Source organism: Loxodonta africana, chromosome 1 (assembly GCF_030014295.1).
Source record: "Loxodonta africana isolate mLoxAfr1 chromosome 1, mLoxAfr1.hap2, whole genome shotgun sequence".
NCBI classification, from domain to species: domain Eukaryota; kingdom Metazoa; phylum Chordata; class Mammalia; order Proboscidea; family Elephantidae; genus Loxodonta; species Loxodonta africana.
In genome coordinates this window covers 183,699,665-183,715,132 of record NC_087342.1, presented here as the reverse complement: position 1 = coordinate 183,715,132, position 15,468 = coordinate 183,699,665, and the positions used below count along the sequence as shown (strand labels likewise).

Sequence of the window (15,468 nt, the reverse complement as noted above, 5' to 3'; positions counted from 1 at the left end):
AAAAGTAAAACCACAGTCTTTAAAGGTCTTTCAGATCTGAACAGACAAAATATTCAGAGAAAGGTATTTAATTGGTTTAAAAGGTAGCAGAGAGCACATGTTGGCAAAGTTACTTTGATTGGCTATACCTTTAGCATTAATTTTTTTTTTTTCATAGAAAATGAGACACATTTCTAACGGGAATGAACTGAGATGACCGTGAAATCAGCATATCAGAGAAGATAATTCTTCTTCTTTCCGGTCTCCAAGAGCAGAACCACCTGCCCTGTGCTGGCAGAGAAGCCACACCGTGTGGACTGACAGCGCAGGATATTTTTCTGCAGTATAAAAAAAATTTTTTTTTTTTTTTTATTTAGGCCTCCCTCACTGACGATCTACGGAGGAGCCCTGGTGGTCCAATGGCTAAACCTCAACTGCTAACCGAAAGGTTGGTGGTTTGAGCCCACCAGTAGCTCTGCGGGAGAAAAGACCTGGCAATCTGCTCCTATAAAGATTCTGTCCTACAGGGTCTCTATGAGTCAGGATTGACTTGACAAACACAAAAGGACAACAGGCTCTGTGGGAGTCCTTATTTCGCTGCAATCTATTCTGTTTTAGAGATCCCACTGATTTTTTGTTTTGCTTGTTTGTTTAAGGTGTATTGATTTGCAGTCTCCAAAGTTACATATACATTTACTTATTCTTTACAAACCCTGTAACTCCATTGAGGATCTTTTTGAATGGCATTAAAGTCAACCAAACTGAAACAGTATTTCACCTACTGACAGGCAGAATTATTCTAAATTATGGAGGTCTGTGGGGCTCTCGCGGCGCAGTGGTTAAGCACTCAGCTGCTAACCAAAAGGTCGGCAGTTCAAATCCACCAGCTGCTCTGCAGGAGAAAGATGTGGCAGTCTCCTGTAAAGTTTATAGCTTTGGAAACCCTATGGGGCAGTTCTGCTCTGTCCTACAGGGTTGCTATGAGTTGGAGTCAACTCGATGGCAATGGGTTTGGTTTTGGTAGTGTTTCTAACTGAACGGTTGGCGATTACCCAGCAGCACTGCAGAAGAAAGGCCAGGTGATCTGCTTCTGTAAAGATTACAGCCAAGAAACCCCTCTGGAGCTCAGTTCTACTCTATAATACATGGGGTCACTATGAGTCAGAATTGACTCGACAGCAACGGGTTTGGTTGGTTTTTGGTGTTTCTTGATTTCCTATGTTTGAAAAAAGAGCTGCTTTAAGGTCAAAAAAAATTTGACTAGTGGCATATGACTCAAAGCCTTATTAAGACCCTGTAATATTCTCTGTATCCATTAGTAGGCTGTGTCCTGATATACTCTGCTATTGAATGGATGTCAAATATGAGCAAAATGCCAGGCTTTTTAAACAGTGACACATTCACCACTATGAAGTGTCCAAATCAGTTACTTTCAGAGACTGTTCCATATCAGCACCTTGACTTTGTTAGGAGGTGGCACAACCAAAGATACTCATAATAAAGGTCATTTTCATGCTGGGGTATTTCAAAAAGGTGTCACACAATTAAGAGAGGAAAGAATTCTGGCTTTTTCAAATGCCTTGATTAATTTCCATATTATCACTAAAGAAAATGAGAAAAAGAAAGAATATAGAACATATATATATACACACATACATACATACATACATATATATATATATATATTTGAAGAGAGGATACAGGGAAGGAAAGAGAGATTAAAATAAAAAATTACCCTAAACACAAATGATGTTATTTCTGGGGTTTTCCATAAACCACAGAAATGGAATACTCCTTATCCTGTTATTACAGGGACTTGATTAGCAGAATCGTGTGGCACAACAGAAAGGCAAAGTCCTGGATTAATCACAGATTGAAATATAAAAAGGCTAAAACGTTTGTTTTACATCTATTCCTAGAATAGAGAATTATATGGTCAGTTGCCCCTCCCCACAAGTGTCACAGCACAAAATACATATTGAGCAGGCAATCCAACAGGTAACAGAGGAAACCATTTGCCACCAGGTCCCTAAAAGGAAAATTCTCGGGAGTGGAGCTCCTGTGGCATGCATCACAAGGATAGTCTGTGCAAAAGAAATAATGATTCTTAAAAAGTGACTTGCCATAGAAAAGTGGGAGTTATGTTAACTATACACGGATCTGGCAATAGTTGCCATGAGGAGTACAAAACATCCTCCTGAAAATTGGTGTAATGACAGTAATACTAACAACACAAATAATAATACTTGCTTCTGATTCCAAACTTTTCACAGTAATTGATGCAGGGGGTTTGTGATCAGGGTACACACTAGACAGGCATTTCTCCAAGTCAGCATCTCCAGTGACATTTAGCTTGTTCCTTTTACAGCCTTTCCGATTTGCTACCTTGCAGTCCACCTGTGTAAACTGCACCTAGTAAATACCTTTCTCTATGTACAATACAGAGATGATGGGTGAACACGTGGCCACTGAGCTGTCCTCAGCAGGCAGGGAGGGCCTCATCCTAGGCCACGCGGACGTGGGGCTCCTCTTCGGTCTCTTGGCCCAGGCTGGTGTAGGTGACTGAAGGCTCCATCTGAGCTGTGGTTGGTAAGTCCACAACAGGTCCGGAAGGATTGCGGAACTGCTTGTATACTCGGGGGTCCTGGGCTATGTACGTGGAAGTTGAGGAGTAGAGCACCAGCCCGATGAGGATGGTGAAGAAAGACAGAAGGTAAAGTCCTGAAAACTAAAAAACACAACAGCAAAGTCACTTAGCAGCTGATGCAGAGCCACTTACACATGAAAGAGGCAGAGAGGACCGGAGTAGAGCTGCTTCCTCTCAGAGTAGGCAGCTTGATGAGTTTGCCAGGTTCTTGATGGAAAGTGTATTTTCTCTTCCTAATCTGGTTTGGTCTTATGGATTCTCCTTATCTTTTTCCTAGACCTGGTGGCTAACACAGAGGAATGCTTACCTAATTGCCTCTGAAGTGCCGGACTGTGTACTTGGTATGGTGGGAGAGCTAGTTAAACATAATTTAAATTACAACAAGTTAAAAGCAAAACATCTCCAACATCACTCAGGAAAGAGCTGGTTGTTTGTAGCTTCATTAAACCCAGACGAAATATAGATATTTCATTTAAGGTTGTAAAGAGGCCATAAACAACTGGCCCCTCAATAATGCAGCTACATTGGGGCACTCTCGTTTCACCTTAATCCAATTCAGGAGCTATTTGTTTCCCCAGAAGGTGCTGTTATTGACTTTGGGACCTATCTTTGCAAGATGAGATTGTCCTTGGACCGAAAGAAAGAGTATAACATTCCATTCCTGTCCCACCAATCTAAAACCAAAGAGGGCTGTTCATACTGCATTCTGCTTTCTAAACTACTTGTTGGGCAATTTACAGTTCTGTGGGGGAAAAAGATATCAGTTTATACAAGTGCCTAAGAATTTACATATGTTTTTGAAAATATTCAACTTTTGGAACTTCTTGAGTAGTTTCATTGGAAGTAGTTATTTGAGTAGGTACTGGGTGAGAGTAAGGCAGCACAATGAGTATTGGGATTTCTATTGTTTCATTCATCCATACATTCACTCCTTCATTCGACATATAATTTCTTATATGATTTCTTCTTAAATCAAAAATTTAGCTATGCACTAGGGAAAGAGAAATAAAAACATATGGTCTCTACTGTCAAGGACTTAATAGTCCCAGTGGAAAAACAGAGGAGTAGACAGACCAAAACGAAACAAAACAAAAGACCAAAATATGATACTATGCAGTGATGGCATGCCAAATCTCATTTTAGTCAATAGCTCTTTTCCCAGTCTTGACAACAGCCTGCATCCCTGCGAAAAAACGGATCAATTTGATTTTCCTGGTTTATTTTTTATGCTCAGACTCTGAAAGAACTGAAAACTGATAAAAAGACAAACATTAATGGGAAGCCAGAAGAAGGGAGAACAGGAGAAGAATGCAGATATTCTGTAAAGTAAGTTACAAGCTATAATAACAAGTTAAAAGGTGGCTGTAATTGGTAGTTCAGTTATAGGAAAAGCAGTCTTGAAAATGGCACTTGGAAAAGGTACCCCTGAAGCTAAAAGTCTCTGCTGTGTGTGTGTGTGTGTGTGTGTGTGTGTGTGTGTGCCACAGCAGCAAGGCAAAAAAAGACTAAATGTGATTTTCTGATTTTCTTCCTAGAGCCCTCCTCACCCTGTCTCTCAGTTCCTTTATTCTTCACATTCAAACCACATGATGATGATTCCCCTGATGTGTTTACATCAGCTTGTAACAACTTGGTTTAATTAGCTTGAAGTAATTAATTCAGTTTCCCCCTATAAAAATAAATGTGCCTTATTCTTTGATTTATGAATTTGTTTATTAAAATAAGATGGTAGGAAAGGAGGATCACTGAATCAGAACTGTTGTATATGATCTCAGAAAAGTAACTTAGCCCCAAACACCTCTTCAACTTGCTCCCTGAAATTCTACATTCAAGAGTTTCATCCTTTACCTAAACTTTGGTGAGTGAAATTGGATTGTTCCCACCATTACCATCCTTTCAAATGTTTTCTGTGTTAATGACTTTAAGTTTGAAAACACCAGGTAATTTGCCTCCAGTTTCAGGTGAAGAGCCTTGCAGCGTCTTAGTGCACTTCCTCCCGCTGCACCCAAGCCTGCCTCCAACAAAGCAGATGAAGGAAGAAAGATTAAGTACAGGGTTTAGAAGTTAGGACTGGATTCTAATCCCAAATTGGATTCAAATCCTAGCTGTACTAGTTTCTAGCTGTCATTTTGGACAAGTTCTTAACCTTTCCAGGCCCAAGCTTCCTTATCAATAATGTGGGGACATTTTTACTAGGTAGGGTGGTTATAAAGATGAAATTAGATAAAACATGTAAAGCACTTATCATAGTGTCTACCTTGCAGCAAGGATTCAATTCATATTAACTTCGTTGTTGTCATTATCATTGCTTTTGCTATTGTTATTCTTACAGCACGTATCATTTTGTAATCAATTATAATACTCCTACAGTCATTGATTTAATGGTCTTCCTCCCATAGTTGCTTGACTATGGGACTACATCTTTCTTGATCAGTGTCCAGCATTCAGCCTGGAACTATGTAGGCATCTAATAAATGTTGTTATTGGCTTTTATTTCAAATGAATGAGTGAATTTAATTATGGGGGAGTTTTTTGTAGGCTAAAGAAACAATAAAAAATCAGTCTGCACCAATGGTGTATTTCAAATTTTTAGCTTTAAACTAGATACTCCAATGTCATTTATCATACATAAAATGTTAAACAAACACCCACTGAAAGGGAAGTCATAGAGTTGATCCTTTATCATTGGCTCCAAAGTCACCTTTGAACCTGAGTTCAGTGAGACGAGAAAGGTAGGATGATGAATTGGGTGGGAATATGGAGAAGGCAAGAGTCTGGGTAGATGATTGAGGACTGTTGATTGGTAGATTAGCATAGGAGGTTTCATAAACATGGGATGGACAGGGTTTGCAATCGAAATGACCTCAGGGTAGGGACAGGATCTGATTGATACATGGTATCCACCTAGAAAGAGTCCCTGGATGGCACAAACTTAAGGTTAAGTGCTCAAATACTAGTCAAAAGGTTGGCAGTTCGAAGCCACCCAGAGGCACCTTGGCAGACAGGCCTGGCAATCTGCTTCCAAAAGGTCATAGTGTTAAAAACCCTATGAAGTGCAGTTCTACTCTGATACACATGGGAGTGCCATGAGTTGGAGTCAATTCGATGACAACTAACAACAACAGCATCCATCTAGAAGGATTTGAGTTAATTTCAATTTCTGCTTTTGGCTCCCCTATATTGACTTGGGAGCCGTGGTGGCATAGTGGTTAAGTGCTAACCAAAAGGTCGGCAGTTCAAATTCACCAGGTGCTCCCCGGAAACTCTATGAGGCAGTTCTACTCTGTTCTATAGGGTTGCTATGAGTCGGAATCAACCAGACAGCAACGGTTTTAATACTGACTTGGGAAACCCTGGTGGCATAGTGGTTAAGAGCTACGACTGCTACCTAAAAGGCTGGCAGTTCGAACCCACCAGGTGCTCCTTAGAAGCTGTATGGGGCAGTCCTACTGTGTCCTGTAGGGTCACTGTGATTTGGAATTGACTCGATGGCACTGGGTTTGGTTTGGTTTTTTGGTATACTGACTTGATCAATATGACAAAGATTCAAATATTTATTTTTGTCAAGCTAATAACTTTGCCATTGTAAGAAATAATACCCGAATGTACCACTTAAAATGAACATCCCTTTTATGGACATGGAACTATCAGGTTGAATGATAAATCCTGGGATACAGCCTTAGAATGACACCACATACTTTATTTCCAATGAATTTTCACTTAATTCATACAGAATCTCCTCTCAAATGGTTTAAAGATAGATAGCATGGAACTTTATATGACAGAGGCATCTTGGAAGTCACCCAAGAGGTTATATTAATAGACAGTAGAGAAAATTTTCATTTAATACACAAGCCCAGAAACAGAGCAGTAAGGCAAACATGATGATTAATCTGGATAAGTATTCAATGTTAGAAATGATGACGAAAAGCTTCAATTTTTTTTAAAAAGCCAAGTTTTTAAAAAAAACCATGCTTTAGATGAAGGTTTAAAGAGAAAATCAGTTTCTCATTAAACAATTAATACACATATTGTTTTGTGACATTGGTTGCTAACCCTGTGAGGTGTCAGCGCTCTCCCCTTCTTGACCTTGGGTTCCCCATTTCCATTCGTCCAGCTTTCCTGTCCTCTCCTGCCTGCCTTCTCATCCTTGCCCTTGGGCTGGCATGCCCATTTAGACTCTTATACATGGTTGAGCTATGTTTGCTGTTGTTTATTTTATGGGCCTGTCTAATCTTTGGCTGAGGGGGGAAACTTAGGAGTGACTTCAGTACTGAGTTTAATGGTGTCCAGGGGTCATATTCTAGGGGTTTCTCCAGTCTCTGTCAGACCAGTAAGTCTGATCTTTTCTTTTCTTGCGAGTTAGAATTTTGTTCTCCGTTTTTCTCCTGCTCTATCCAGGACCCTTTATTGTGATCCCTGCCAGAGCAGTCACTGGTGGTAGCCAGGCATCATCTAGTTGTTCTGGACCTAGTCTGTGAAGACTGTGGTAGTTGTGCTCCATTAGTCCTTTGGACTAATCTTTCCCTTGTGTCTTTGATTTTCTTCAGCAAGACAAAGTTTTATTATTATTATTTTTCTTTTTCTAGCTTGATAGAAAAAAAAATCAGGTATAGTCAATAGAATGACCCCTAATTTTGGACGGATCAAACAAAAAACAAATCAACCTGACCAATCAAATAAACAAAAATTCTGTATAGTCCAGGCTGCTTAATTTATTAATTGCAAAGAAATACTTATTTCTCTTTCCCTAAGCAAAGAGAACAGGATCTTCTCTGGAATATTAGATGAGGATTGAAAGCCATCTCTGAGTTACAGAAAAGGCAAGTTTTGGGTACAGGGCTTGCTGCCTTCATTTAAGAATATGTGTCACTGTCTACTCTGTCTTATAGGGTCGCTATAAGTCGGAATCGACTCGAGGGCACTGGGTTTTGGGTCACTGTCTTAAGTGTACTTGATAGTCTTCTCCCCAACCAACTGTAGCCATCAGAAGACACTACATGTTCTATGCTGCAGACATACTTTGCCTGCATTTTATCTAACTTGTGACTTTGAGAAGCTGAAAAAGGATATGCACCCTGTATTAAGTTGTCAAGGATTTCATTTTACTTGGATCCACAATCAATGTCCATGGAAGCAGCAGTCAAGAAATTAAATGACTCATTGCACCAAGCCATGTTGTTTTCAATCACCTCATATGCATGTGAAAGCTGGATAATGAATAAGGAAAAGTGAATAAGAATTGATGTGTTTGAATTATAGCATGGCAAAGATTATTGAATATACTGTGGACTGCCAGAAGAAGGAACAAATCTGTCTTGGAAGAAGTACAGCCAGAATGCTCATTAGAAGCAAGGATGGCAAGACTTTGTCTCACATACTTTGGACATGTTATAAGGAGGGACCAGTCCCTGGAGAAGGACATCACGCTTGGTAAAGTAGAGTGTCAACAGAAAAGAGGAAGACCCTCAACGAGATGGACTGACACAGCGGCTGCAACAATGAGCTCAAGCATAGCAATGATTGTGAGGATGGTGCAAAACCAAGCAGTGCTTTCTTTTGTCGTACATGGGGTCCCTACGAGTCAGAATCAACTCAACAGCACTTAACAACAACTCTGTATTAACACTACCACACTGTAGACTCTGTTTACTTTACTGCTGTCTTTTCCCATTTTGATGGGTCTCTTTGCTAACAAGGGTCAGAAAGCACTCATTGTACATAATGACAATCCCTGTGTATTGCTTAGAGCAATCTGAAACACAAGCCATTGTACAGAATGAGATGGCTTGGAAGATTGATAATAAAGCTCTTTAACCTCCAACCAGAGTTTAATCCTAGCGCTTAGCCAGCTGGCATCTCAATATGATTACTATTTAGTTAATGGGCCATTTTGCGCATCAGGTAAGGGCAGACCAAATTTTCATTTTAGCTTTTGCCTTGAACATCTAAGCTAAGTTTTAATAAACTAATGGCTTTATTGGGCCAAAACCCATACAAGTATAAAAAATACATGGTTTGAAAGTCATTTCAAGGTAAATTTATAAATATATCAACTAGAATATGTGAGGGAGAGGGCAATTTTCAAGGGCAGCTTTCTTTTTCTGGCTTGACTAAAACGATGGCAGGGGTGAGCAGAGGGGAATGTGGGTAATCCTAAGAGAGACTTAGGGTGGAATGAACATGAAGAGCCCTGGGCTTAGGCTCTACTTTTACTGACCACATGTACCAACCACTGCTATATGGTGGGTCTAGTTTTTCCTTCTTTCCTGGGAAGTGTACTTTAAAGAGTCCTTTTGTGGTATATGCCTCTGGGTAATATAGCTATGAGTCAGAATCAACTCAATGGCAGTGGATTTTTTTTTTTAAATAGAGGTTTGGCATGCTTCCTGATATTGGACTATGGTCATTTTTGCTAAACGACTGTGCTTGCATTTTATTAATGATCAGAACTAATTATTGATTGAACTGAACAGATTTCAAAGTGCGGCTCGAGAAGACAAAGTAAAGTATTACAATGATATATGCAAAGAGCTAGAGATAGAAAACCAAAAGGGAAGAACGTACTTGGTGTTTCTCAAGCTGAAAGAACTGAAGAAAAAATTCAAGCCTTGAGTTGCAATTGAAGGATTCTAAGGGGAAAATATTAAAAGATGCAGGAAGCATCAAAAGAAGATAAAAGAAACACACAGAGTCATTATACCAAAAAGAATTAGTTGACATTCAACCATTTCAAGAAGTAGCACGTGATCAAGAACTGATGGTACTGAAGGAAGAAGTCCAAGCTGCACTGAAGGCACTGGTGAAAAACAAGGCTCCAGGAATTGATGGAATATCAATTGAGATGTTTCAACAAACGGATGCAGCGTTGGAGGTGCTCACTAGTTTATACCAAGAAATTTGGAAGACAGCTGCTTGGCCTCATGGCAGGAAGAAATCTATATTTATGCCTATTCCCAAGAAAGGTGATCCAATCAAATGTGAAAATTATCGAACAATATCATTAATGTAACATGCAAGCAAAATTTTGCTGAAGATCATTCAAAAGCAGCTGCAGCAGTATATTGACAGGGAACTGCCAGAAATTCAGGCCAGATTCAGAAGAGGACGTGGAACCAAGGATATCACTGCTGATGTCAGATGGATCCTGGCTGAAAACAGAGAATGCCAGAAGGATGTTTACCTGTGTTTTATTGACTATGCAAAGGCATTTGACTGTGTGGATCATAACAAATTATGCATAACACTGAGAAGAATGGGAATTCCAGAACACTTCATTGTGCTCATGAGGAACCTGTACATAGATCAGGAGGCAGTTGTGAAAACTTTCCTGAATATTCTTTGTGGCATAAAACAAAGTAACCTTTCCCTGTACTTCCATACTTTGTGATGTAAAATGCACATATAAACATAAGTCAGCTGGCACATCTACCCATGATTTCTAGATCAAGAAGGAATAAATAAGCCCAATTCTGTTTAAAACAGAACCAGATTTACATAGTTTGGAGGTTCTATGAGCCAGGGTAGTTTAAACACTCATCAGTGACTAAGTATAGTAAAATACCAATCAAAAGAGAGGATCATTAAATGTAATGCTGCCATATTGGAGATGCTTAAGAGAAAATATGATATTCTGATAAAATTAGGCTTTATAACTGAAAAGTGAGTCTAATGTTTCCTGAGTCTCCACGTATACATGTGAATTGAAGGGTCGAACCTTGGTCAACAATCTGGGGAAGGAAACTGCCAATCTGTAAGCGTCTTAGGGTGGGAAGAAGACAATTGAGCAGTGACAATACATCTCTCAGCAGCCATATGTGTCTTAGAGCCTGGGAGTGGAATCGTTGGGACTAGAATGATAGGAAGTTGATCTGGGCTGGGCAGGCTGTAAGCTGTGGCCTGGTTAGGATCCTGTGAAGAAAGGCTCTGCCTAGTCTTGATCTATTGCTGCTGGGTTTGAGCCAGCTGCTATTCAGGGCAAGGAAACGAGACAGACCTGGCTCCACAGAACAGCCAATTGAAACTGATGCTTGACCTCCTAGTTTTGGCTCCGCAGTAAACTAACATGACCATTTTTATTATTAAGGGTATTAAAAATGCAAAAGTTCCAGTTCTGGGTTTACTAGATTAGAAATAAGTTGCCTGGAGAGACTGGAGCTTTTAAAACTGGAATGGTCCAATTATTGCTCTGTCTCCTACTTTTGCCTACCTTTTATTCCCCCTCTTCCTCTTTTTTCCCCATTTCTTTTTTAGTGGAAAAAATGGTTAATATTTCTGATAAATGTTGCAATAATTTTTTCTTCCAGGCCATAGCGTGAAAAATACCAAATGTGGGCATGGCCCATAAAAATACCTACGGACAAATAGTGAAACCAGTGGTCTTTAGAGACCCAGAATATTGACTCTATCCCATTCTCTATTCCTTTTTTCTTGTAATCTTCTTTTTTTAAATTGTGCTTTAGGTGAAGGTTTACAGAGCAAATCAGCTTTCCTATTCAATAGCTTATACACAACTTATACACAAACAATAGTTTATACACAACTGTGACAATGGCTGCAATCCCTGCAATGTGTCAGCACTCTCCCCTTTACCACCCTGCGTTCTCCATTTCCATTCATCTGGTTTCCCTGCCCCTTCCTGCATTCTCATCTTTGCTTTTGGGCAGATGTTGCCCTTTTGATCTCACATAGATGACCGTTTGATTGTTCTAAAGAGCACTTTCCTCACAGGTGTTATTATTTATGTTTTAGGCCTGTCCATTACTTGGTTGAAGGTGATCTCCAGTTCCAAGTTAGAAAGGTGTGTAAAGGCTATAGTCTCCAGGGGTTCCTCTAGTCTTTCTCCAACCAGTAAATCTGGTCTTTTTCATGAATTTGAATTTTGTTCTACATTTTTTTTCCCCACTGTAACTGGGACCTTCTATTGTGATTCTGGTCAGAATGGTCAGTAGTGGTAGCTGGGCACCATCTAGTTCTTCTAGTCTCAGGCTGGTGGGTGCCGTGGTTCCTGTGGTCCATTAGTCTTTTGGGCTTATTATTTCCTTGAGTCTTTGTTTTCTTCACTCTTCTTTGCTCCAGGTGGAAAGAGACCAATCGTTGTATCTTAGACGGCTGTTTGAAAGCTTTTAAGACCCCAGACACTACTCACCGAAGTAAGACGTAGAATGTTTTCTTGATGAACTGTCATGCCAATTGACTTAGATGTTCCTGGAGACTATGGTCCTAAGGCTTCAAGCCCAGTAACTCAATCCTTTGAGTCTTTTTAAATTGTTTTTCAATTTATTTCTTTTATTGTTATTGTTTTTGTTGTTGAGAATATACATAGCCAAACATACATACCAATTCAACTATTTCTGCATGTATGATTCAGTGGCATTGATTATAATCTTCAAGTTGTGCAACCATTCTTACCCTCTTTTTCCAAATTGTTCCTTTCTCATTAACAAAAACTCACTGCCCCCTAAGTTTCCTATCTAATCTTTCCAGTTTCTGTTGTCAATTTGATCCCATACAGTTCTTAAAAAAGCACAATGTTCATGGCAGACATTCTTCATTAATTAAGCTAAACTATTGTTTTCACCCCCTATTCTTTATCCAACTAGGAGACGAGGTGGGGGAATCCCAGATTCATGCTAATCTAATCAAAATAGAAAATAAATGAACGAGTGCCTTGGTCAATTGCCAAGTGATTCCTCTATCTATGTCAGAAAACCAAGACATTGCTAAGAGTTAAATATTTGGGAAATGATTTATCTTCCAAGTTTCATGATGTTAAAGAGAGGAGAGGCACCAATCAGGGCCCTTGACTCTTTGTGTGTCTGACCCAGTCACCCAGGACAAGATGGTGCCCTGAGCAGCAATCCCAGTTCAGTTTATGAGGCCTTCATTTGGTTTGCAAAACCAATTCATTTTGCAGTATAATTTGTGCAGCCAATCACGTCTTAGGCCAATAAACTTTCTTTTATAGGCAAATATCTTCCCCTGTGAGTAATTTCACACATGAGTACAACAACAGGGAGCTAAAAATGGATTTCTGCCATTATCTTTTATATGAGAGACATTTTTACTTGGTTTGATGAATTGATAGAAGTCCTCGTTTATGCAGATTTCTATTTTCTGCAGTCCAGCAAAAGAAGACCATTTTAGCTAAGCCAGAAGTGGAACAGTAGGGGCTGCTCTGTGGGAGTGTTTAATTATAGGCTCGGTTACAACAAAGGATGCTGGATGGCTCATTTATGCCACCTTCCATGTACAATCCTTATTATCTCAAGTCAAAAAAGGATTTTATTGGTGAGACACACTGAGCAGGGGCCTTCACTCCCACATTTGGACTCTTGCATCAGAAGACACCCATTTTTCCTTGGCACAAGACAGAGGTACGTGTTAGACTGGCATGATTTTGCAGGCGACTGAGTTGAAAGGTGCTTAGCTTATAAAAGTGGTAATGTTGCAGCTCAACAAATCCCAAAGACCACCTATCCCTTTACCAAAGGGAAAAAAAAAACAAAAAAACAAAAAAACCGAAGCCCTTTGCCATCGAGTTGATTCTGACTCATAGGGATCCTATACGACAGAGTAGAACCGCCCCATAGGTTTTCCATGGAGCAGCTGGTGGACTCGAGCTGCTGACTTTTTGGTTAGCAGCTGGGCGCTTAACCATTGAGCTATCCTATTATAATGAAAGCTAATTAATTTATTGGTAAGAAAAAAATCTGGTGACAGTAAAGTTCTTTGATTCTGATGGAAGCTTTCAGACAATTTTACTCTGTTGCAAGTTGGAGAAATGGAGTGTTCAAATGTTATTTTCCAGGAAACATTAAGTGGTTATAGTATTATCTCCAGAGTCAGAATGCTGGGGTTTGTATCACTGTTTTCCACTTCCTTGCAATATGATCTTGGACATGTTATTTACCTCTCCAACCCTCAGGTAATTCCTCAGTTAACTAACAATAATAGTTGTTAGTTTCCACTGAATCAGCTCCAACTCATGGTAACCCCATGTACAACAGAATGAAATGTTGCCTGATTCTGTGCCCTCTTCATGATTATTGGTATACTTGAGTCCATTGCTGCAGTCACTGTGTATTTTGAGTGCCCTCCAATCTACAGGACTTATCTTCTAGCACTATATCAGACAATATTCTGTTGTGATCCATACTGTTTTCACTGGCTAATTTTCAGAACTAGATTGCCAGGACTTTCTTCCTAGTCTGTCTTAGTTTGGAAACACTGCTGAAATATGTCCACTATGGACGACCCTGCTGGCATTTGAAATAGTTGTGGCATAGCTTCCGCATCATAGCAACATGCAAGCCACCACAGTAAGACAAACTAACAGGGTCTCAGCTGTGTTGATCCCTTTCTTGTCAGTAGCCCCAGGTATTACTTGCTGTTTTGAAGATCCACCTATGGCATCTGTCTTCGCTCATGTGTGCCTGCTTGTCTCTATGTCTATGCTGCTTTTCATATAAGTTAGAAATGATAAAGTTTAGGATCCACTCTATACTGGTATGACCTCAACTGATTAATTACAATAGATTGCATCATGGAGGATTATTATATCACATTAGATCAGATTATATCCATAGGTACAAGGGTTAGGATTCCAATACACATTTTGGAGGGACATGATTCAATCCATAACACATAACATGGAGACAAGAGTCCAGAGTAGAGGATGGAGCCATAGCCAGGGATCAGAGCATTGAGAGCCATAGGGATCACTGTTGTTGTTCGGTGCCATTGAGTGGGTTCTGACTGATAGCAACCATGTGTGCAACAGAACGAAACACTGCCCATGCCTGCACCATCCTCACAATCGTTGCTATGTTCGAACCTACTGTTGCAGCCACTGTGTCAATCCATCTATTTGAGGGTACTCCTCTTTTTCGATGACGCTCTACTTTACCAAGCATGATGTCCTTCTTCAGGCACTGGTATCTCCTGACCACATGTCCAAAGTATATGAAAAGCCATACTCAGGAAGCCAGCACCTGTTGTACAAGGCAAGGTCATGGAAGCTCCATAGATGTGTCCGAACTCCCTGAGGGATCGAATTGCTGGGCTGAGGGCTGTGGCGACCATGGTCTCGGGGAACATCTAGCTCAACTGGCATAACATAGTTTATAAGGAAAATGTTCTACATTCTACTTTGGTGAGTAGAGTCTGGGGTCTTCAAAGCCTGTGAGCGGCCATCTAGGATACTCGACTGGTCTTACCCCTTCAGGAGCAAGGAAGAATGAAGAAAACTAAAGATACAAGGGAAAGATTAGTCCAGAGGACTAATGGACCACATCTACAATGGCCTTCATCAGACTGAGTCCAGTACAGCTAGATGGTGCCCAGCTACCACTACTGACTACTCTGACAGGGATCACAACAGAGGGTCCCAGAGAGAGTTGGAGAAAAATGTAGAACCAAATTCTAACTCAGAAAGAAAGACCAGACTTGCTGGCCTGACAGACACTGAAAAACTCTGACAGTATGGCCCCCGGACACCCTTTCAGCTCAGTAATGAAGTCACTCCTGAAGTTTACCCTTTAGCTAAAGAGTGGACTGGCCCATAAAACAAAACGAGACTAAAGAGGCACATCAGCCCTGGGGCAAGGACCAGAAGGCAGGAGAGGACAGGAAAGCTGGTAATAGGGAACCCAAAGTTGAGAAGTGAGAGTGTTGACATGTCGTGGGGTTGTTAACCAATGTCATAAAATAATATGTGTACTAACTGTTTAATGAGAAACTAGTTTGTTCTGTAAACCTTCATCTAAAGTACAATAAAAAAAAAATAAAAACGAAGTATATGAAATGATGCCTTGCCATCCTTGCTTCTAAGGAGCATGCTG

The 15,468-nt window shown here is 40.2% G+C and overlaps 1 protein-coding gene across 1 annotated transcript in view; it reads right to left on the bottom strand.

Moving 5' to 3' along the window:
* Positions 1–2,478: 2,478 nt before the first annotated feature.
* SLC35F1 (solute carrier family 35 member F1) overlaps positions 2,479–15,468 on the bottom strand; it is a 544,808-nt gene continuing 531,818 nt past the window's right edge. The window contains exon 11 of the mRNA XM_064294807.1: positions 2,479–2,707. Within this exon, the coding sequence (XP_064150877.1) occupies positions 2,483–2,707 (225 nt within the window). The 3' untranslated portion in view covers positions 2,479–2,482. The remainder of the gene's footprint in view (positions 2,708–15,468) is intronic.